The 23,405-nt window shown below is 65.0% G+C and overlaps 1 protein-coding gene across 18 annotated transcripts in view; it reads left to right on the top strand.

The window, feature by feature from the left end:
- Window positions 1–999: 999 nt before the first annotated feature.
- Window positions 1,000–23,405, top strand: part of PLEKHA6 (pleckstrin homology domain containing A6) — a 45,061-nt gene continuing 22,655 nt past the window's right edge. For 3 of the 18 annotated variants that reach the window (XM_032132816.1, XM_032132817.1, XM_032132813.1), the window contains exons 1-3: window positions 1,003–1,260; window positions 1,602–1,678; window positions 2,109–2,166. In XM_032132816.1, coding sequence (XP_031988707.1) covers window positions 1,178–1,260; window positions 1,602–1,678; window positions 2,109–2,166 — 218 coding nt within the window. In that variant the 5' untranslated portion in view covers window positions 1,003–1,177. Of the gene's footprint in view, window positions 1,261–1,601; window positions 1,679–2,108; window positions 2,167–4,675; window positions 4,811–5,800; window positions 5,879–15,055; window positions 15,224–17,146; window positions 17,226–17,536; window positions 19,190–19,481; window positions 20,321–20,639; window positions 20,753–23,405 lie in introns of those variants that run through there. The other 15 variants (XM_032132814.1, XM_032132809.1, XM_032132812.1 and 12 more) reach the window with 13 other exon arrangements.

Here is a 23,405-nt window from a genome sequence, read left to right as displayed (position 1 = left end):
CAGCTCCCAACCCTGGGCATCCACAAGCTCCCCCCTATGGGTTGCAGCCAAATGTTTCTCCTAGGGAATGGAGTTTTCCAGGTGAAACAATCCTCATGTCCCAGAGAATGGAGATTTTCCAGGTGAAAAATGCCCAGGTTCCAGGGAATGGAGATTTTCCAGGTGAAACAATGCCCACGACGGTGGCAGCGCCAGGGTCCCATCAGCTGCTCTCCCAAAGGGACCAACCAGACGTGTTTTTCTCATCCAGTGGTTCAAAGAACTCCAGGAAAAGCTTTCGGGGAACTGGTTTCCCCAAATCCCGGCGGGGAACTGTTCTGACGTGGGGGCTGAGCTTCAGCTCAGCACGAGAAACCCTGAAATTGTTCGGTGGCCGTGGTGGTGCTCGGTCAAACGTTCAGCTTGATCTTGGAGGTCTCTTCCAACCCTAATGATCCTAAAATCCCTGCTTTGGGCACCAGGGAGTTTTTGGGAACCAGGAAGTGGTTTTTTCCCTTCTTTTCTACCTCTGAGGCCTCTCCCGAGCCAGCATCTCCCTGCTGGTGCCACGAGTGGCTTTGCAAAGGCGCCGCTGAGACAGGAGGGCAAATTGGCTCCTTCAATCAGCGGCCCAGGTGCCTCCCAGACCCCACCTTTGGCCTTAAAAGACATTTAATTGACGGCTGCGAGAGAAAATACCCAGTGGGCAGCCCCAAAAGTGCCGCAGATAATCATCAGGGTGCCCTACGTACGGCTTGGCTGCGAGATCAGACGGGGCAGAAGAATCCGACATTGTTCCAAATGAACAGGAGAGGGAAGTAACAACTCCATAATTACTCACCTCGACTTAATTGATGGTAATTACAGCGAGTAGGCAGTGGAGGAAGCAGTGACGGGCTGGCCCTGGAGAGTCACGGCGAGGGCGGGGAGGGTGCCCTGCGCACCGCGGCTCCGAGGGGGTTAAACTCCATGGGTTTGGTCGGGAATTTTTTTTCTTTCTTTTTTTTTTTTTTTTTTTTTTCCCTTTTCCCTCCCTCCTGGGTTATTCGCAGCGAGCAGAGCCGGGGTGGAAGGGCTGAGCTGAGCCTTTGCTCCTGAGGAAGAGACCGGGACTCGTTGTAGGGCACTTCCCGAGCCGGGTGTTGTCCCCGCTGGCAGCGCGGGGCTGCTCCGTGCCCGAGCCCCCCGTGCCACCCCCATGGGGGATGACATCGACTGGCTGGACCTGCCGGGCAGGTGGACCTACGGCGTCTGCGGGGACGGGAGAATCTTCTTCATCAAGTACGGTCCTGCCCGGAGCCTGCGTGGGGTGGGGAGGGGGCTCAGCTGGGGGTGGGGGGAGCGGGGTGCGTGGCTGGGGGGCTGCGAGGGGTGGGGGCTCGGTTTGAGGTGGAAACAAGGGGTTCCTCCTGCTGCAGGTTTCCCTCGGCACAGCCACCTCTCCTTTCTTCCTGTTTCGCCCTTCTTGGGGTCACCGCTGTCCCAGTTCCCCTCCGTGCCTAAAATCCACTCCTTTGGCTGGAGAAGTCCCCCGTGGTGCCAAGGCCCTTCCCCAGCGATGGGGAGGGGGCTTCTGGTCCCCCCGGGGGTGCTGACAGCCCCTCTGTCCTTGTCCTTCACAGCGATGACACCAAATCCACGAGCTGGGTGCACCCTGGCACGGGCTACTCCATCCAGAGCGGGCACTTCTCCTGCGCAGGTGAGGCTCGGCCCCGGCTCCTGGGGGGCCACGATTGGGAAATGCGGAGTGAAATCCTCCGGGAATGCAAAGCAGACCCCCCAAAGCTGAGCCAGCAGGAGCTCGGGAGGGTTTGGGGGTTGGTGCGAGGTGATGCTGTCCCTCCCCAGCGTGGGTTTTCCAGCTGGAGAGAGACTCTTGGGGGATTTTCTCTTCCCTCCTGTGCTTTCTGCGACCTGTGGCTGATGAGGAAAGGCCTCAAACCTCTCCAAAAACGCAATTTGAGGCTTTTGAGAGTCAACCATGGCAAGACAAAGTGTCACGATCACCCCTCATCCCTGCCCGCACCATCCTGCCCTTCTCCAGGGGGTGCTCCCGGGGGAGCAGGGCCCCGGTGTGACACCCGGGGGGGGACAGCGAGGGTGACCCCGCTTGTGGCCTGTCCCCGCAGGGCTGCCCCGAGGCTGGGAGGTGGACACCACGATGCACGGGGGCCTCTACTTCATCAAGTAAGTGGGAAGGGGCCGGCGGGAGAAGCTTTTGCATCCCGGGATGCTGCAGCTGCCTGGGCTGATCTCCTCGGGGATCAGGAAGGACCAGCCCCAGCTCTGGGCTCTGCACCTGGAGCTCCTGCGCCAAACGCCCATCCCGGATGCAAAATTCTCCTCGGAGGCTCCGGGCAGCTCCGGGGTGGGGTGGGCGAGCCAGCCACCCCCTGCCTCGCGTCACCCCGCAGGGAAACATCTCCCGGAGCCCAGGGGGATTCCTTCAGCTACCGGAGTTTGTGGGAAGGAGCCCTGTGGGTTCATGGGGTTTGGAGCAACCTGGGATACCTGGAGGTGTCCCTGTTCCCTGCCCAGCCCCGTCCAGCTCTTCTGGAGTAGCTGGAGGACTCTGGAGCCTGGGGCATGGAGCTGGCTGTGCTGGCCGGGCTGAGGCAGCGGCGGCAGCAGCAGGAGCGCAGCTCGGTGAGGATCCAGCCCGAGGCGCTGCTCCCGGTTCATCCCAGTGGGTTCTTCCCCATTCCCTCTCGTCCCTTCCTTGCCTCCAGTGCTGGGATTGGGGCCGTGGCGAGGCGATTTTGGTGTCTAGACAGGCTGAGAGCTGCAGGCTGTGCCTCACCTCGCGTGGGGCTCCGGGTCCTGCCGGGTGAGGCTGTTCCAGACGGGATCTTTGAGCCCGTCCCTATCTGGCACTCGGAGCTTTCCCTGTGTGCCCAGACAGCCATAAAAACCTGGCGAGAGCAAAGATCCCGGGGTGGGCTGGAGCAAAGAGCCGGGATTAGCTGCTCTAATCTGGGCAGCAGAGGCCAGGTGTCCTTGAGGCAGCCCCAGACGGGGCCGGGAGTGAGGCTGGAGCTGCTCCGGTGGGGTTGGAGTTGTGACCTCAGGGACCACCTTCCCTGTGTGCCTCAGGACCTGGGAATGTCACAGCGGAGCAGGGAATGGGGCTGGGGCTGCTCCGGGAGCCCCCAGTGGGGTTGGAGCTGTGTCTTCAGGGGCAGGGAGTACCTTCCCTGAGCACCACAGCTCCTGGGAATGCCACAGCGGAGCAGAGAGTGGGGTTGGAAGGTGGTGGCCACCAGGCCAGGGCTGGGGAAGGGTCTTGCCAGCCCCACCTGGGGCCCAGGGGTCCGAGTGGTGGCACCAGGCCCAGCGGTGGAGAAGGGAAGCTCCGGGGAATGCTGGGGGATGCTGGCACCCCCCAGCCTGGAGTGTGGGATTGGGGGTGTCCCATGGGAAGCACTGCCAATAGAAGGGGTTTTTCCATCCCAATCCTGCCCCCAGCTCTGCCTGCAGGCGGAAAGGCCCCGCTGTGTCCATGACTTTGACGACTCCTGGTGCGTCATTAACGGAGCAGGGAATAGCTGGACCACCTTGGGGAGGGGACAGCTGCAATTTTGGGGTCCTGCTGGCAGGGAGGAAGGGTGTCCCCCCGCGCTGTGGGGGACACAGGAGGCAGCGGATGCAGTGAAAGCCACCCCCCTGCCCAGCCCCTAATGCCCCGTGGCTCATGGGGGGATTATAGGATCAAGGGCAGCCGCTGGTTTTCCCTTCCCGGAGCGCCCTGTGGCTGTCCCCAGGCCGAGGATAGAAGGTCCCCGCGGGGTCTGAGCCCGAGCTGGGTGCAGGCAGGGCCCCGCTGGGTGCAGGCAGGTGCAGGCAGGGTGCCACCATGGGCCTGGCAGCGGTGACAGGCAGAATGAGGGCAGTGCCATGGATCGGGGCACGGTGCCATCGCTGTAGGGCTGGAATCTGCGGTGCCGGTGCCTCGGTGCCCAGGTCTGCGAGCCACCGGGCCGGGCTGGGGGCCTGGGCAGGGACCTGCCAGCCCCACCTGAGCCATCCTCGGCACCAGCTGTGGCTGTCGGGGGCTGTCCTGCCGCCCGTCCCGGCGTGCAGAGCCTGGGGGTGCAGAGCCTGCCCCTCTCCAGAGGGTTCCACCACCCGGCTGGCACCAAAGGCGCTCCCCTTCCCTGGGAGATGCAGGATCCCGAGGGACGCGCGGTCCCAGGGATGCAGAGGGATGTCCTGGCTGTTTCCCCGATTCAGGGCAGGGACCTCTCTGTCCCCCATCCCAGTGCTGGGATGCTGGGGGAGTGCAGGATCCAGGATTCTGGGATGCGGGAAAGGGAGCGGGGTCCCATCAGGGTCCCCCACACTGGGATGCGCAGGGAAGTGCGGTCCCTGCCGTGCCCCCGCTGCTGGAATGCGGGTCCAGGTTGTCCCCAGGTTGTCCCCAGGTTGTCCCCAGGTTGTTCCCAGGTTGTCCCCAGGTTGTCCCCAGCTTCTGGGCTGCGGGAGCAGCGCGATCCCGGCTGCTCCCCGCGGGATGCAGGGGGTGTGTGCGGGGTGGGCAGCGCTCTCCAGCCCCCTCGCAGGGTCGCGGGTCCCCTCGGTGCGGCCCTGGGGGGGTCGGGGCGGCCCCACCGGGGGCTGCGGAGGTGGGGGGCGGTGGGGGCGGCGCGGCCCCCCCGCCCCGCTCGGTGCCAGCCCGGCGTCACGTGCCGCTCGGTGGCCCCCGAGCATGCCCAGCTCCGGCTGCGGCTCCGGCTCCCGCTCCGGCTCGGGCTCGGGCTGGGGCTGGGGGTGGCCGGGAGGATGCTGAGCCCGTAGGCAGCGGGGGGGGACCGGCCGCTGCCCGCCCCGCACGGTGAGTGCCTCCGGCGCGGCTCCCTTCCTCCTCCTCCTCCTCCTCCTCCTCCTCCTCCTCTTCCTCCGCTCTTCCTCCCCCTCCTCCTCCTCCTCCTCGCGGGCGCTGCGCGGGGGGCGCGGAGCAGCAGCGCATCCCCTCATGGTGCTGCGGGGGCTCTTTTAGGGAACGGGGGTGGCCGCGCTCCGGCCCCATGGGCAGAGCAGGGCGCGCTGTGGGGGCCGGCACCCCCCGGCTGCCCGAGGGGCTGCCCCTGCACCCCCTGCCCCTCGTGTCGAGCTGTGGGTGACGAGTGGAGCCCCCCCAGCCGCGTTATGTGCTGCGCGCTGGTTTGTGTCCCCAAAAGGCTGCGGGCTGGGGCCCCCCGGGTTTGAACCCCCCAGGCTTGGCCCCCACTCCGTGCAGGGGCAGAGCAGCGCCGAGGCTTTGGGGGACCCCCGCTATTCGCTGTCTGAGCACCCCCAAACCCTATCCTGGTGAAGGGGGGAGGGCTCGGAAGGGCCGGAGCCCCCAACCCCGCGCGCCGCGCTGGCCCCGCGCTGTGCTGGGGACGGGATATGATGGATGGGGCTGAGCGATGTCGTCTGGCGCTTCCCAGGGAAGCCGAGACCTTCCCTCGGCTCCGCGGCTCGTTTCGCTGCCTGCTGCGAGCGAGAGCCATCCTCCTCCTCCTCCTCCTCCTCCTCCTCCTCCTCCTCCTCCTCCTCCTCCTCCTCGGCCGGGAGGAAGGGCAGCGCCGCCGCTCCGGGGCCCCCCTGCACCGGGGGGTGTCTGGCGGTGCCGGAGACTCGCGAGCCGCAGCCGCTGCCCCGAGCCCTCAATCGCAGCTTTGTTGCGCCGCTCGCAGCTCGGAGGGAAACAGGCTCTGATTCATCACATGATGGGGATGTTCATACGCCACGAGTCTATTAAACCCCAGCGGAAGGGGCCGGACCGGCCTCCCCCCGGGGCTCGCTGCGGACCCCACTGCTGACCGCGGCCCGGGGGGGGTCCGGTCACTCCATCACCCCCGTGCGGGGTCTTGGCCACCTCCGAGGGCTCCGCACCACCTGGCCCTGCCATCCCCAGGTGACGCGGCCGCGGTCCCTTGGGTGCAGGGGGGCCGCCCCACCGCTCCAGATGGCCGCGGGAGCCGCTCCGTTAATCCCGGAGCGCGGGGAGGGCAGCGGGGAGGCGGCCGGTGGCGGGGAGGGTCGGCAATGGAGGGAGCGGGGCTGGCGTTTGCTGCAGGATTCATCTCTCCAGGCTGCTGCGGCGCTGCGTGCGGCTCTGCAGCCGGGGATCGGCAGCACCCCGCTGGCTTCTCCCACTCCTGCGCATCCCGCCGTGAATCCCGGTGTGAATCCTGCTCTGCATCCCCGGGCTGAGCTCCCCGGGATACGCAGCCCCGCACACGCTGGGCTCCGTGTGTGCATGTGACAACTCCGGATCCTTCCCCTGGATCCTGCTGGCATTCCCTCGTGAGGAAGGAATGCTCCGGTCCCGCTGCAACCTGCGCCTGTCCCTCCTGTCCCCTTCCCTTCACCGCGAGAGGCTTCCCAAAGCATCTCCTCGGCCTGGCAGAGCCGTGGCTGGGGAATACCTGGGCCTATCACCCACCCCGAGCCACCCCCTTGGGGACCCAAACCAGCATTAGGACTCCCAGAGAGGGGGTGGCCGAGGAATTAAAATTCCTGAGCTAAAAATCCCATGGGAAGCACAACATCCGGCCCTTATGGACAGTCGGTGTCTGGGGGGCACCCCCGGCCCACGATGGGGACCCCGCGACACCCATCCTGCTGCACCTCTGCTGGCTGCCAGGGACATCCCACAGGGACAGGGGCTGCGGCGAGGGGTCCCCAGGTCCCTGGGCAGGGCCAGGCGCAGAGGTGCCCCCGGCAGAGGCGGTGGCAGGGTGACGGCTGGCATCGGGCTGGCGCCGCAAACCGCGTTTTCCTGCCGAGTTCCCATAGAAACAGGCGGGAGCAGCCGCCGGGCTGGCGAGGACGAGGCAGAGGAGGGACGGGCAGGCGGGTGAGGGACACGGCTGGCACTGCCTGGGTGAGGCCGCAGCGCCCGGGTGCCAACGCCACGAGGGCACCGCTGACCGCTGGCTGCTCCCTGCCCTGGGGAAGGGACGAGGGACAGCAGCGTGGCCCCGGCTGTGTGTCACCGTGACGGGGGTGAGTGTGTGCGTGTCCACGTGTGTGTGCCCGTGTCGGGGTGCCCACAGCCCTCACGCCACTGCCAGGCCTGGCCTCAGGCACAAAACCCACCCCTGATGGGCAGTGAGGGGTTTTTAATCCCCTCGAGGCCCCCCGAACCAGCCAGGCAGGGCCGGGGGTTGTTCTCTGCTCCATCTGTGCCCCCGGGAATCAGCTGGGCTGCGGATTTCTCCCAAAGCTCGGCTGGAAGGGGATGCGCGGCTCCGGCGCTGCTCCTCTCTCTCTCTCTCTCTCCCAGGCGTCAGTAGTAGCATCCCCCACTCCTGTTTTCCTTGGAAAACACGATAATCCGCAGCAGCAGCAGGCAGGAATAGCGCCGGGAGGGATGTGCTGCCTCCTCTCCAGCCTCGTTTCTCTCCGGCATTCGCAGCCCTACGCCCACCCAGGGAACTCCTGCCCCGCCGGCTGCCCCTTCCCACTGCCCCGCGGGAGGTGATGCTCCAAAGCATCCCTGTTTGTCCTGGCACCGGGGGCAGATGGAAACCTGTGGGCAGAGGGAGGGAGGGAGGGAGGGAGCGCGCGTGGAGCCCCCCTTCCATCCCTGCCTGCTCCTTCCACGTTCCCAAGCTGGAAAATATCCTGGGAATGGGTTGTTTTTGCAGGCAATGCTGGTTTTTAGTGCGGATTGGGTTTGATTCCAGTTTTTACTCAGCGGCAGCAGCACAGGGAGCCCTTCCAGGGCCTGTCCAGAGTTCCAGAGCCCAGCTGGAGCAGGGAAAAGGCTCTGGAACAGCGGCTGCGGGGCGAGGTGGCTCCGGCGCTGGCACGAAGGGAATCAGGTTGGATGGTGGCAGGGAATGAGGCTGATGGTGGCCGTGGCCAGTTGTGCCCTTAATCTGCGAATTCGCTAAAGCTCTTTAATAAAGATTCAAAGTCACCAACTTCTCAATTAAGGGATGAGGCAGCTCTTGATCCGCGTTTCTGGGTCAGGCGGAGAAAGGCCGTTTAAGACCTGGGCAATTCCTTTGATGTTTCCCAGGAATAAACACCTGGCTGGGCAGGAGGACGTGTGGCTCGGCCTCCTCCGGGGCAGGACCCGCAGCCCGGAGCCCAACCCTGGCTGCTCCTGACTCATGGGCTCGTTCTGGGAGAAAGTGGAGCCGCCGGAGCGAGTCCAGAGGTCACGGAGGTGCTCCAAGGGCTGGAGCATCTCTGCTTGGAGCCAGGCTGGGAGAGAGAACAGAAGGCTCCAGGGAGACCTCAGAGTTCCTTCCAGGAGATAAAGGAACTCCAGGAGAGCTGGAGAGGGACTTGGGACAAGGCATGGAGGGACAGGAAACGGGGAATGGCTTCCCACTGCCAGAGGGCAGGGATGGATGGGATATTGGGCAGGAATTGTTCCCTGGGAGGGTGGGCAGGCCCTGGCACAGGGTGCCCAGAGCAGCTGTGGCTGCCCCTGGATCCCTGGAAGTGTCCAAGGCCAGGTTCATGGGGTTTGGAGCAACCTGGGATACTGGGAGGTGTCCCTGTTCCCTGCCCAGCCCCGTCCAGCTCTTCTGGAGCAGCTGGGGGACTCTGGAGGTGATTGGGACCCTCAGGACTCGGCCCACGGGTGGTCTGCACCCCGCCAGCACCCCCGGCTCTCCAGGGCGCCCCAAACCCTCTGTTTACCTCAACAACAGCCGCCTGCACGGGTGTTAATTGCAGGAGCTGGCAAAGCACTAATTAGGGGATAATGAGACGCCTTTTGTGTGTGTTTGGCAGCCCGGCGACAGACGCCCTGCTCCGAACACCCCGCGGGCCGGGGATGGGCCGTGTCCGTGACCCCCCCAGTGCCGTGTCCATAATCCCCGTGCCGTGTCCGTGACCCCCCCGTGCTGTTCCTACAATTCCCGTGCTGTTTCCATAATTCCCGTGCTGTACCCGTAACTCCCGTGCCGTGTCCCTGATCCCCCCCCCCCCCGTATCCAGAATCCCCGGGCTGTGTCCGTGATCCCCCCACGCTCTGTCCTCCCAGTTCCATCTCCCCGGCCGCTCCAGCCTGGCAGACTCTGGCATTTCTTAAAACCCCCAAGGAGCTCCCGGCCCTGCGGTGGCTGCGCAGCTGCTCCCGAGTCCCATCGGTGATTCCGTGGCCGCCGGAGCCTTCCCGAGCATCCCTTTGTTCTCGGAGCAGGGAGGCCGCATCTGATGCGGAGCATCCCACTGCCCTCTGCCATCCCACGGACAATCCCTCCCCATCCTCGGCGTGTTCCCAATCCGGGGGGGCTGGAATTAGGGGCTGGGGCTTGTCCTGGCTGTGGCGGAGCAGAGAGAACATCCCGCATCCTCCCGCTGCTTCCCGCTGCTCCGGCACCCGTATTCCTGCTGTTGTTGTTCCTCTCCTCCTGCTGCAGCCACCGGGAACGCGGAGCCGGCGTTTTCCCCTTCCGAGCTTTCCTTACGTAACGCCGGCAGCGGCTCCGGCAGCTCGGTGGCACCGAGGCCTGGACGTCGCATCCAGGTGACAAAATAGGGACGCGGCTGCTGGATTTCTCTAGGACAGGGTGGGAGATCCCTCTCCGTGGAGGGAGCAGCGCTGTCCCGGGGCCCCGGGGATGCCGTGCCGTGGCTCGGGCGCCGGTGCCGTGGCTCCTGTGGAACAGCCGGGACCGGTCCGGCAGCCCCGGCCGCCTCCCAGCCCTGCCCGGCCGGTCCCGCGGCGGCCGCGGGGATGAGCCCCGTGCTCGGCACCGCTTCCCGGAGCGGAGCTGCCGCGCACCTGGGGGGCTGCGGGGGGACAGGTGAGGGTGGGGAGGGGCTGTGCCCATGGCAGAGCCCTGGCACAGCATCCCAGCCTCGGGGGAACAGCTGGAATATTCCAAACCGCTGGCCCTGCTCCACAGCAGCCCCGCACCCACACCCCGGGCTGGGCACTGGGAGGGGTTGGAGGGACCCCCAGGAGGGTTTTGGAGGTCCAGAACCCTTCGAGAGCGCACCCGGAGGTGGCTCAGCTCCTGCTCCACATCTCGCTCTCCCTTTTCATCCCTTGTCACCATCCCTTGTCCTCGTGTCCCCTGAACCGCTGTTCTCATGTCCCGCAGCACCCCAGGACCCAGCTCTGCTGCCCCTTTGCAGGGAGACGCTCAGGGAACAGCAGAGCCCCGAAGTTCCCCCAAATTCCGCCCCCCGAGCCAGCTGCTTGATGGACTGGAAGTGATTTTCCAGCCTTTTTTTTCTTCTGCAGAATCTGAAAAGGCGATCGCAGCCTCAGGGCCCGGAAAGCTCCAGCAGATCAGGAGACACAAATTCGCCCTTCTCGCCTCCCTCCGATTATTCCCGACCCCATTCGCGGTGCCAAACCCGGGGGGACCCTGGGCTGGGACGACCCTGGGCTGGGACAGGCTGGGCTGGTTTTCCCGGGCTTCTCCAGCGCGTTGCTCTCCCTCCTTTTCCGTGGGGGATTTTTTCCCCCCCTCCTTTTTGCTGTTGTTCCTAAACGCCTGTTTTGCGGATGTGCAAACGCAGTGACCTTTCCCGGGGCCGCCCGGAGCTCCGGCTGCTCTCCCGCCTGTCAGGGAGATGAGGGAATTCGGGAGCTCCGTGCGAACTCCCGGGCCCCAGGGCTCCGGCGCTCAGCTGCGATGGCAATGAGGAGCGCCCGGAGCGGAGCGCGGAGCTCTCGTTCCCCGTCTCACCTCTCCCTGTGTGCCCGGCGGTGCCAGGTCTGTCCCCAGCGCGTCCTGTCCCCGTCCCCCCGCGCCTCCTTCCCGCGAGCTGTGGTTGCCGGGACCTTGGCCCTGCGTTTTGGAGGTCCAGGAGAGGTTGGAGAGACCCCCCCCGGAGGGCTTTGGAGGTCCAGGAAGGTTTGGAGGGACCGGTCCTGGCAGGCTCTCCCCTTTCCCAGTGTCCTTGGTGGCCTCTCTGGCCACGGCCAGGCGCACCCCAGATAACGGGGAGCCGGCAGGAATGTGATTTATGGGGCTAAAGTTCACCTGCCCTGAGCAGCCACGGGCTCCTGGGCTATGGGATGGCCGAAAGCGGGGCTGGCGTGGCAGGGTGACCCCGTTCCAGGTACCACCAGGCCCCGGCCCTGGCAGGAGCAGGCCCAGGAAGGGCAGCGAGGCAGCACAGACCCCATTCCCATTCCCATGGGATCATCCCGGTGCCTGCTGGCGAGCGGTGGGATGGGGTCGGTGGGTTTGGGGTGCTGTCCACCGAGGCAGAGCCACTGCGGGTGGTTTTGGGGTGCAGTGAGGGGAGGCTGGAGCTGTTGGATGCCTCAGGGGAGAGGCTGAGAGGGGAATACGCAACCTTAACCAGGGAAACTGAGGCACGGAGCCAGCACAGCGCGAATTCGAGCCCGGTGACCTCCCGTGACGCGTTCCATCCCTGCTCCAGAGAACTCCCGAGGTTTTTTGGGGTGGGATGTGTGCGCCTGTGCACGCGCGCGCCCGCCGGCACCCAGCAGCCCCATTTCCCGATCGGGTTTGGGTGTTGCCATCCCGTAATTAGCCGGTAATTGCTCGCTAATGAGGCAGCGATCCTGCGGCGGGGCCGCGTTTCAAAGCGCTTCCCCCGCCCCGGGCCGCCCCCGCCGTGCCCCCGGCATCGCACCCCGAGCCCCGGCGCCCTCCGAAGGTGCTGGGTGGGTGCCTGGGTGGGTGCCATGGGGGCTGCGCTGGCTCCTGGGACATCTCCCGGTGAGATTTTTGGGACGCCCGGGGTCCCCTGTGCTCTTGGTGGCACTGGGGACACTGGACAGTGGCGTGTCCCCGCCGTGCCCGTGCCAGCCGGGCAGCGTGCCCCGGCTGCTCTGGGCGCTGGCACCCGCCCCGCTGCCTCCGGGACGCTTTGGGGATTTTCTCTGCCTCGCCCCCGCTTGTCCCAACTGGCGGTGTCACCCCACTGGCGGTGTCACCCCTCTTGCAGTGTCAGCCCTCTGGCGGTGTCACCCCGCTGGCGGTGTCACCCCACTGGCGGTGTCACCCCGCTTGCAGTGTCACCCCACTGGCGGTGTCACCCCACTGGCGGTGTCACCCCACTGGCGGTGCCACCCCGCTTGCAGTGTCACCCCTCTGGCGGTGTCACCCCTCTGGCGGTGTCACCCCGCTGGCGGTGTCACCCCGCTGGCGGTGTCACCCCTCTGGCGGTGTCACCCCACTGGCGGTGCCACCCCGCTGCCACCGTCCCCTTTTGCCTGACCCACCGTGCCCTGCTCCCGCGTCACCCCACGGGAAGAGCCACCCCAAGCCAGCCCCGTGTCCCCGCAGTGCCACCAAGAGGGTCCCCACTCCCGTCCCCTCCTGCCGCTCTCTGCTCCCGTCCGCCGCCCCACGCCCGAGGGGCGCAGCGGGTGCCGGGTGTTTACAGCCTGGCACGGATGCTGGGAGCCAAACGCGACTCCAGGGGGGTGGTTTGGGGTGTTTTCTCCCCTCTAATCCCCCAATTTGAACCCTCAGGCTGGCTCCGCCGGGGGCGGGGGTGCCCACGCGCGGGCAGGTCCCGTGTGGAGATCTTGGGAATGGGATCGAGGGTACCAATCCACCCCACCGAGAAGAAGGCGGGCACCGGGGCTTGGCGCAGCTTTTGGGGTGCCGCTCCCCTCTTCTCGGGGTGGGTTTCCCTCCTCTTTCCCGGGCACCCCTCGGGGGGATGCGCTGCCCGCAGCGAGGAGGAGGAGGAGGAGGAGGAGGAAGGCTCAGGTGTGTGCCAGCCCCAGGTGAGCTCCGCGTGCCCCCCGCTCGCTGCCCGGGTTTGTTTTCCTGCCGCGGCTCTCCTTTCAGCTCGGCTGAGCAGCGATGATTTGCAATTCCAGTTTTCGTGGCGAGCCTAATGCGGCCGGGCTGGGCGTGCCCCCCCCGCCGCTGCCAGGGCTCCCCTGACACATTATTTGCTCTGCTTTGTGTTTGATTTTTGTTGTTGTTCGTTTGTTTGGGGTTTGGTTTGGTTTCTTTTTAAATTTCGTTTTCGCCCCTTCCCCCCGAATCCACGCTTTGCCCCATCGGGAAACAACGAGCGGCCGGGAATGGGAGGAATCTTTTCAAGGAGGTTGATGGTGGAGATGTTTGGGGGATGTTTGGGGGGTGCTGACCCCGTCAGCCTTGGGGCGCAGCGCTGGAGGAAGGGTTGCTGATAGCGGCGAGGCTGCCGCGGCCTTATCTTATCCCCGGCCTTATCAGCAGACATGCTTGTGCTGCAGATAAGCGGGACCTTGGGTTCAGGCTCGGGTTGCTGGAGAGGGGGGGATGCTCCGTGCCCTGCTGCTGGGGGGGGGAGAGGGCAGCAGGGAGGTGTTGAGGGGGCTGAACCTCCCGTTTAGGAGTGAGGGGTCCCCCCAAAAGCTCGGCGTGGGGTTGGGGTCACAGAGCAGCCCCTGGGTGAGGGGAGGCTGCGCCTTTCCTTGGATGGGGCAGGAATTGGGGCTGGGAGTGGCTTGGAGGGTTTGGCTCCATCCCTTCTTCTCTTTAAGCAAAAGAAACTGAAGAAGAAAATCATTTTTGGACCAATTTGGTGACTGTGGATTCAAAACACTTTGGGGGCTTCCAATTTCTCCTCCATTGCCCCCAAGCGTCTCTCTGCGCTGGCAGGAGCCCCAGAACGTGCTGTAGGTTCTCTGCTCCATCCGCAGGGATTTTCAGGTCGCTGGAAGGTGATTTGGGTGCTGCCAGGCCTTGTCAGAGCTGCAGAGCAGGGAATTTCATGCCCAGGGCACGGTGGGTGCTGTCCCCAGGGTCCAAAGTCTCTCGGGGTGACCCTGGGGAGGAAATCCCTGCCCGAGGTCGTCTCATCCCGCTCAATCCAGCCTCTCCAGAGGCAAATTTGCTCTTCCAAAGGACCTTTGGAGGATGCTGGGGGTCAGGGCGCTGCGTGGGCAGGACCCCACCTGTACTGAGGAGTGTCCCCGTGCCCTGGGGGGGCTCTGGGGACAGCTGGTGGCCCTGCCAGGCAGGGAATGGATGGCAGAGGGTGCCCCAGGAGCTCCAGCTCTTCCCGCCGGGATCAGGCAGGGCGCCGGGAGCTCGGGAAGCAGCAGGTGGCTGCTGCTCATAAACAGGCTGGGATCGTTCATGTGCCCCAGGGCCGCTTGTGCAACCGGGGCGGGGAGCTGGCTCAGAGCTTCGTGGGGCTCCCTGCACCCCAGCTGGAGAATTCCAGGCTGGATCCAGCCTTGGGAACACAGAGAAGAGGAGTTGAAACTTCCCAAAACTCAGGTCCCCAGCACAGATGGAGAAGTCCCCACAGCTGTGCCCACTGAGACTATCCCCGTGCCACGGAGCGGCTTCACCGGCCGCTGGCAGAGCACTTCTGGGATTCCTTTTTCCCATGGATAATTCCCAGGATGATCCCCGTGTCCCTGAGCAGGACACACCGCCCGGCCCCACTCGCCCCATGGGCTGGAGCAGCTCCCAGCCCAGCCTCGCCCATGGTATGTGGCCATCCCGGTTTGGGGCTGAGCCTGAAGAATCGGGGAAAAACAGGGCAGGGTTTTGTCCTCTGGAGGGTTTTGTCCCACTGCAGGAAGGGCGGGAAGTTTTTCCACACAAGGAAGTCCCGCGGTGGCACAAGGAAGTCAGTCCAGTGGTGGCACAAGGAAGTCTCGCGGTGGCACGGTGTGGCCATCAGTCGCCACGTCCCCAGCGAGCCCAGGGTCCCGCCGGGGTGGCACCGGGCACCCTCCGCCCGTGGTGTCCCTGCTGGGGAAGGGGACGTTTTCCATGCCCACAGGTGCCCAATCAGCCGATCCAGCGCTGAGCCCCTCCCACCTGTTTTTTTTTTGAGGCTAAACCCCGCGGTATTCGCTTCTCCCACACGGTTTATTCCCACTTTCCCAGCAGGGCGGTGCCCACCCGGTGCCCACCGGAGGGTCCCGTCCCCTTTCCACAGCACCCATCCTACTCCCACTGCTCCGCGGAGTAAAAACACGCCCGAAGCACCACCCCAAACCAGCGAGAGGCTCCACCTTGAGCTGGCACCAGCACGGGGGAGGGCAGCAGTGGCGACAAGGGGCTCGGGCAGCGTGGCTGCCGCTGTGGCAGCGCCTGGCGTGGCCGGGAGCAGCGGGAGTGGCGTGAGAGGCAGCGCGGCCGGGGGTGTGCGCGGGGTTTATATAGCAAGGAGCCGAGCTGCAGGTTCGGATTTCAGCCCTCGCTTATCACCCGGGCTATTCCTGCCGCGCTCGGAGACTCCCGGGGGCCACCGGGGCTTTTTCCCGTTCCTTCCCCGCCAGCCCGCGGCTCCTCCGCTTGGCTCTGCCCCTCCGCTTTCCTCGCGGCAGCACCTGGAGCAGGTAACTGAGCCGGCTGTGAGTGCTCCGGCCTTGGTGGGGTTCAAAACGGGACTGAGGGGATGGAGGGAGACTCCGAGGACCGGAGGGAGAGGGATGGAGGTGCTGGAGGGGTTTGAGCTGCGCTGGGGGAGCCAAAGATCGGGTTTGGAGCCGCTCGTGGGGACGGGACGCAGCCCCGGATGTCACCGGGGAGAGGCTTTTCCGCCGTGGCCACGGGCAGGTGGCACGGCGGGCACGGGAAGGGCCCGGCCTCTCTCTGCCAGGGGTTAATTCCGTGCCGGAGCTCCGCGGAAGGTGTGGCAGCAGGATAAGGCTGGCACGGCCGGGACTGGGGCAGAGGCAGCCGGTGCCTGCACAGGGCTCCGCTTCCAGCCGGGATGCGGGCGGGATCCTGCCCGGCTCGGGGACTCTCCCTGTGCCACGGGCCGGGTCCCAAGCCTTGGGGAGCAGCCCTGAGGGAGCTGGCTGGGTTTCTCCTGGAGATTCCAGCTAAAACCTCCTGGAAGTTCTGCTTCAAAGCACCTGGGAGAGACCCGGCTCTGTCTCTGGCCTCGTTCTCTTTAAAGGGATGTTTTCAGAAGGGCTCTTTTAAAGTTACCCTTCCCTGTGGGCCCAGACTCGCTTCCCACTGTTTTCCTGGAGCCTGGGAAAGCCCCTTCCTCCCCAAATCCCAGTGACAGGTGCCCCAGCCCCTGTTTGGCAGCACCGTGTGGGTGTGCTGGGTTTTCCCAGGCCTCCTGTGGGATGTGGGATGGCTGTGGTGGGATTTCCCTGGCCTGCTGTGGGATGTGGGATGGCTGTGGTTTCCATCCCATGGCTCCCAGCCATCCATGGGGATCCCAGAAGCTGGGAATGAACTCTCCAGGACAGGCAGGGGGGCGGGTTTGGAGATGAGCTCGGTGCCTGCTCAGTCCCTGCTCCCTCCTTCCTTGAGCTCATGGGACTGGAAAAGGTGAGGAGGGAAAAGGCATCGTGAGTGCAGGGATGGCTTTTCCCTGCTTTCCAAGGGAGCTGAGGTTTGGGATCGCACTCCTTCAATTCCCGGTGACTCCTGGGTCAGGCTGGGCTGGGGGGTACCGGTTTCTAATCCTATGGAACAGCATCCCTGACCCAAACCCAGGGAAAACGGGAGCCGCGGTGCCACAGGCACCTGCTGAAGGGATCCCCCACCTCCGCGGTGCCCCACTGCTCTTCCCACACGCTTTATCCCATCTGTGCCCTCTGGAAAAGCGGGACGAGCCTCGGGCTCTTCCCAGGGCCGAGCAAACCAGTTCAGTTCCTTGGTCTGTTCCAGTTCTTGGTGCAGCTCCTTGGTCCTGGCTACGTGTGAGGACCCTTGGAGGGATCCTGTGACACCCTTGGAGGGATCCAGGGACATTTTTGGAGGGATCCTGTGGACATTCCATGGTGGGGATCCTGTGAGCATCCCAAGGGGGGATCCTGTGATGTTTTTGGAGGGATCCCGTGAGCATTCCAAGGTGGAGATCCTGTGACATTTTTGGAGGGATCCTGTGACACCCTTGGAGGGATCCAGGGACATTTTTGGAGGGATCCTGTGGACGTTCCAAGGGGGAATCCTATGACCATCCCAAGGGGCTCACCCCGGGCTGCTCCACGGCCGCCAAAGGCACCGCCGAGGGCTCTCTCCAGGCTGGGACTGGCCCGGCTCCAGCCCGGCTCAGCCATCCCGTCCTTCCAGCTTCCCTCCCCCGATCCCGAGGCTGCTCCTCCCCGCGGGGCGGAGGGATGGCCGGGCCCGCGTTTATTTACGCCGTGCTGGGGGAAAAGGAAAGGGGGAATTGGCACCGGGCTCCTGCTCGAATGGGATTTCTGGGAAGCTCAGCCTGGAACTGTCCCGGTTTCCAACTGGAAGCATCCCACGGTGACTGAACTTCACAGAGGGCGAGAGCTCGCTCAGCAGAGCCCAACCCGCCCGTGGCGCTGCGGAGGTGGCGCTGGGAGGGGGACAAGGACACGGCCAGGGCTGTTTGGTGACACAGAGGTGTGTCCTGTCCCCGCGCAGCCTGGGAGACTCCCAGGTTCGGTTGGGTGTGTGCGGGGGGCGGTTCGGCTCCCTCTGTTTTTCCCTCAGCAGATTCCCGGCTTTTCCCCCGCAGCTGCTCCCCGGGGCTGCTCCGGGCTTCGGGCGCTAATGAGGACGCGGCTGGGAAGCTGGGAATGAGCTGTGATTCACCGGGAAGCTGTTCCCGGCCGTCACAGGCACGGCGCTGCCACACCAGGGTGTGCTGGGCTGCAGGTGACAGTAAATCGGGGTTGTCCCACCCAAGGGCGGCGAGGGAACTGCTGTGATTCCCCCCGAGATGGTCCCGAGGGACGGCACCACTTCAGAGCCAGAGGAAAGGCCGCGAATCCCGAGCCTGATCCTGGGATTTGGGGGGCCCGGGGTGTGTTTTCTTAGGTCTTTTTGCTTAGGACAAACCTGGTTTGGGGGACTTTTGGTTCTTTTGTACACGGAGATTGGTGGGATGGGCACGTGCCCATTTTTGGGGGGGCTGGGAGCTGCCGTGGCATCCCTGGGTGCCAGGCTTGGCTCCACGGTGGCTCTTCCCAGGTACTCGGGAATGCTTTTGGCCACTCCACACATTTCCTGGCACCCACACCACCATCCCGGGGCCGTGGGATGGGCCACAGATGGATTTGGGGCCAGAGAGCCACCGTGGCCAGCCCGGAGTCGGCATTTATCCCGTCCTTGGGAGCTGTTTGATGCAAAGCCCTTGCACAACCCGTGCGCGGTTGTGTCACCGCCGGTGACAGGCTGTTCCCAGGCCCAGCAAGGTGCAGGATCAGATCTAAAAAAGGAGAATTTCCCCATTCACACCCAGCCCGACGCAAGGGATGTGTGGCACCGCACCAGGAGGGCAACTGGGACGCTCGGGGAGGTGACAAGCTGCCCACGGTGACAACTTTGCTGTGTCACCCGAGCAGAGCCGCTGCTGCCCCTCCATCCCCTGGGCCATCGCGGCCTTGGGATCATGCCTGGGATCCATAAATCTCCTTGAAGAGCCCGGATCGTGCCGCTGGCACCTTCCCAGCTCCCGCTCCGGCAGGTGTGGGGCTCCTCGGTGCCGGCTATGCCAGGAATGTGCCGAATGTGTCGGGGCTTGACTGCGGGAGGTCGGGGCGCAGGGTTGGGATGAATCACTGGAGGCCTGGCAGCGCTGCAGCTCCCGGGCTGGGGCAGAGCCAGCGCTGCCCAACCCCCGGATCCAGAGGCTCCAAACAGCAACGGGAAATGGGATCCCGTGGTGGCAGCAGGGATGTGGAAGCTGCCGCTGTCTGTGCCCATCTCGCAGCCCAGAGGTGCTGCGTTCATGGATTTGTTTGTCTGAGCTGCCCGTGGGAGATCCGGCAGCGGAAAATTGGGGAGTTTATCCAAAAAACCGTCAAGAGGCTCCACAGGGAGTGGCACAACCTGATGGAGCCCAGGCTGGGGCTCACCCTGCGCCCCATCCCGGTGGGCTGGGGTGGGAAATAGCAGCTCCTGGACTTGCAGAGCCTCAGGAATCACTGCTGGGAGCAGGAGGATGCTTCATTTCGCCCCCCTGCACCCCCTGAGTGCGCCCGATTTGGGGTGTCTGCAAGGAATTTGTGGCTTTATATCCCTAATAAGTGTGAGGAATGGGAATTCCCAAAGCTGTGCCCATTCCACGGCATGTCATGGACACGGGGAGCCACACGGAGCCCCACAGCTGCAGGATCTTATCAGCTGCTGTGCCTGGCTCGCTCCCCTGTGTGGATTTTGAGCCGTTTGGTGGGATTTGATGGTGATTGAAACCATCCCGCGGCCGCCCTCGCTGCGGGGTGGTGCCGTGCAGATGTTTGTCCAAGGCTATTTGTGATCATTCCAGCCCGGACGCCCCCGGCGCTGCAGCTGGGGCTGGACAAGGGCGAAATTCCCGGGGTATCCATGTCGGGAAGCGGGAGCTGCGCGGTGGTGGTGGTGCTGTGAGTACCTCCAGAGCCGTGGGAGCTGGGAAAGGGGTGAGGGACAGGGATGGAGACCCTCGGTGTGTTTGTGGGGACAAGCTGGGGGGACCTAGATGCTCCTAGGAGCTGGTGGCGCCTGGGCTTGGGGACAGAAGCGCAGGGTCCCCAGGTGGCACCGCAGGGACACGGCGGGGAGGCGGCGGTGGCGCAGCCCGAGGTTAATCATTCAACCCCTCGGCAGGTTGGGTAACGCAGCCACCGGCGCGGCGCGGGGGGGAGGTGGTGACAGGGACATCTGTCCGCCCTCTTCCCAGGGCTCAGGCACAGCGCCAGCCCTCGTGCCCCTCCTCCTCCAGCCCCTCTCCATGGGGATGCGGGTGCCGATCCCGGTGGTCCCGTGGGGACCGCAGCGTGCGGGGGACGCCCGATATCGGAGGGGGGGTGATGCTGTGACAGCACCGTGTGGCGGCTGAGCGGGAGCCGAGCTGGCCCCCGGCACGGCTGAGGGAGCCAAGAGCCGCAGCTGGGTTGTAAACACGCTGGGATAAAGTTACAGCCATTGATGTTCCTTGGAAAAGCTGCGGGGAAAGGGAGAGGGAGCTCCGAGAGGCTCGAGCTGCGATCCTGGCCTGGGGTGGAGAGAGCAGCCCCTGTCCCCCTGTCCCGCTCCTGGCGCGGCTCAGCCCCTCGGGATGGACCTGAGGGTGGGGAGAGCGGGGATTTCAGCAGCTCCCGCCGGGATGCAGGGGCGGGATGTGGCAATTTGGGCTGCTCGGGGACACGCGGGGCTGCTCCTGGCGCTCGTGTCCCGGGGACACGCAGACAGGACACTGCAGGAATGGCTGCGGGTCCCGTGGGGGTGTGGAGCCCCTCGGAAACCCTTTTTTCTGCCTGGCCAGTTGTCCTGCGGTGACTTTGCCGTGTCACGGTGCCGCTAAAGGCGCTTCCAGCGGGAGCGAGGGATGGCTCCCGGCGCTCCGCCCGGAGCCGAGGGGGTTAAGCTGGCGGCAGCTGCCGTGGCTGTTAATGATTGATACCAATGACGGTCTCCACGGGCTTGGGAGGGAAATCATCCGCCTCGGCCGGCTGCGGGAGAGCCACCGGCTCGGCGAGTGGCGCAGCAGGCGGAGGGGACGCGCGGTGGCACCGGTGAGTGTGTGCGTGTGTGTGCAGCCTTGTCACACGGAGCCTGGACGTGTCACACGGAGCCTGGACGTGTCACACGGAGCCTGGACATGGCACCAGGAGCCAGGCCGTGGCACACCGAGCCCGGCTGTGGCACACCGAGCCAGGCCATGGTGCTCATGAGCCATTGTCTGTGGCTACTGTCACCGCGAGCAGCCGGTGCCCCGAGGGTGGTGGCAGGCAGAGCTGGCAGGAGCAGCACGCCAGGCCTGGCACCGTCAGGACCTGGGTGTGATTATCGTGCGCGGTGGCTCAGGCAGGTGCGGGGGATTTGTCCCAGCAGGATTTTCCCAGCGCCGCTGCTGTAATCCCCTGCCCTGCCCTGACCTGACGTGGCCGGGGAGGGGTCGGGGCCGGACTCCTTTGATGCCTCGCACCAAGGATTGCTCCGGACAGGTATTCCCGGTGCTGGAAGTGGCTTCTTAAAGAGCTTAGGGAGAGTTTAAACTCTCCAGGGACAAGTCCAGGTGGCGGCTTGGAGGTTGAGTTGGGAATGGTGGCTCTGGGTGCGGATGGCAGCTCTGGGTGGGAATGGCGGCTCCAGGTGGGAACAGTGGCTCAGGGTGGGAATGGTGGCTCTGGGTGGGAATGGCGGCTCCAGGTGGGAACAGTGGCTCAGGGTGGGAATGGTGGCTCCAGGTGGGAATGGTGGCTCAGGGTGGGAATGGTGGCTCTGGATGGGAATGATGGCTCAGGGTGGGAATGGTGGCTCAGGATGGGAATGGTGGCTCTGGATGGGAATGGTGGCTCAGGGTGGGAATGGTGGCTCCAGGTGGGAATGGTGGCTCTGGGTGGGAATGGTGGCTCAGGGTGGGAATGGCGGCTCAGGGTGGGAATGGCGGCTCAGGGTGGGAATGGTGGCTCTGGATGGGAATGGTGGCTCAGGGTGGGAATGGTGGCTCCGGGAGCCCAGTGATCCCGTGCAGAGGGGCTGGGGCTGTGTCCCCACGAGGGGACAATGGAGTGACATCAGAGCTGCCAGGGCATGGACTGTCACCCGCTCTGCCCCTGATCCAGGGCTGTCACCCTCCCCAAATGTCACCCCATGGGGTCAGGATGCTGCTGCCGCGCCTGCTCCAAACCTCCGGCAGCAGCAGCAGCGCGTTTTGGCCGGCAGCCCCCGTGGGCCGTGCCTGGGATGGAGCCGGGGTTTCCAGGGAGATAAAACACAAACTCCCGGTGCTTTTTTTGTGCTTTTTGTGCTTCTCCCCGACCCCAGCTGGCGCGGCCGCGGGGGACTCGCCCTCCCTGCTGCCGCCGGCCTCGCTGGCTGCCAGCAGCCGCTTTGTTCTCTGGAAATCCCCGGCCTTCCCCCGCTCCCGGCCATCCATCCCACCGGGAGCTTCTCCCGCTCTCCCTCCCCGTGCCCCCCAAAGCCGGGATGTGCCGGTGTGGCGGTGCTGACGTCGCACGTGGGCCGTGGGTGCGCGGGAGCCGCCGGCCGCCCCTCCCGAGGACTTTGCCCGGCTTGGCAAGGCCGGCACCGCAGCCCTGCTGCTTCCCAGAGGATCCAGCTCTGGCTTTGCCTCCGCCTTCCCTCCCTGCGCGGCTCCCACGGGAATCAGAGGGATGATGGGGAGCTGATGGCCCGCGTGTCCTGCGGGATCGGGTGGCCTTGGGCTGGCGCTTTTTAACCCCTGTGGTCCCTGCACCCCTCGGCCGAGCGGGATGGACCCGGAGTGCAGGGGATCCCTGGTTTTTAGTGCCTTAGAATCCCTTTTTTCCCACCCTGGGCTGCTCTGCAAACTGGGATTCAGCGGTTTGGGATTCAGCGGTTTGGCCTCGCTCCTCCAAGGGTGGATTGTCCCCCGCAGGGACCGTGGGTGACAGGGTGACCCCGAGTCCCCTCCCGTGGGTGCTGAGCGCTGCAATTCCCGGGGAGAACAGGATTTCCGAGGGCTGCAGCCAGGCGAGAGGGATGTGGCTCAGGAGGAGAGGGAGAGGTGAAGAAAGGGTTGGAAAAACACGGGAGGGAGGCCAGCGTGTGGGGCGTGTTTGGCTGGGGGCCACATGAGCCCCATCCTCGGGAGGAAAACATGGAAAACCTTTGGATGAAAGGGTTTGATCGCCACTTCGGGGGGGTTTGGCTGCCTCCATCCCCCTGCCCCATCCCACCCCCATCCCTGCCCTCCCTGAGCAATGGGGGCAGGGAGGGTTCTGCCGGAGCTGGAATCAGCATTGGGGCGTGGGAGGAAGCAGCGGTTGGATCCCGGTGGCCCCCAGGCAGCCTGGGAGCTGTTTGGGATGAGGTTTCCCTGTCGTGAGGCTCCCACTGCCCTGGACAGGGCTGGTGGGGACAGTGGGGTTGGGGTCCCTGTCCCCATCCTGCTTCGCTCGGGATTTCGGGAGCCCCAACACCCCTGGGAGCTGCTGTGGGATCCCTGGAGCGTGTCCATGGATCAGCCACGGATGTGCCGTGTCCCTGCCCACCCCCGGACACCAATGACCGTGACAAAGCCCAGCTGGTGCCAGGACCACGGCACCTGCTCCGGGCTGGCAAACCCGGCCTGAACCCGGCTCAAAAGCCCCCGAGCCTGGCACAGCCCCTGTGACACCAAACTGGGGTGACAGAGGGTGGCACCCCAACACACAGCCAGCCTCCTGTGGCTCCTTCTCTGCTCCTGCCACAGTGTCCCCACATTGCCATCCCCAAAAGCGGCCACAGCCTCCCCCGGCAGTGCCACTGGGCGAGCACTGGCATTGTCACCCTGGAGGGCTGGCACGCGCCCGCAGCCATTGGGGGACCTTGGCCCTGGATCCTTGTCTGGGGCAGGCGGTGGCGATGGAGGAGAGGATGAGTCACTGCGGTGGGGACATGGGGGGCACAGGCAGCACCGGGGCGTTTGCCACCAGTTTGGACACTGGCATGAGGCTGGTGCCACCCACGAATGGTGTGGTGGCAGTTTGTCCATGGATGCATCTCACCCCGTGTCCTCGGTGCCCTAAAAAGGTGGATTTAGTGGGTTTGGGGTTGGATCTGGTTTAGTTTGGGTTCAGTTTAGTTTGGATTTAGTTTTGTTGACGCCACGGTGTTGGTGCATTCTGGGAT

Source organism: Corvus moneduloides, chromosome 24 (genome assembly GCF_009650955.1).
Source record: "Corvus moneduloides isolate bCorMon1 chromosome 24, bCorMon1.pri, whole genome shotgun sequence".
NCBI lineage: Eukaryota > Metazoa > Chordata > Aves > Passeriformes > Corvidae > Corvus > Corvus moneduloides.
This window is presented reverse-complemented; position numbering and strand designations above follow the sequence as displayed.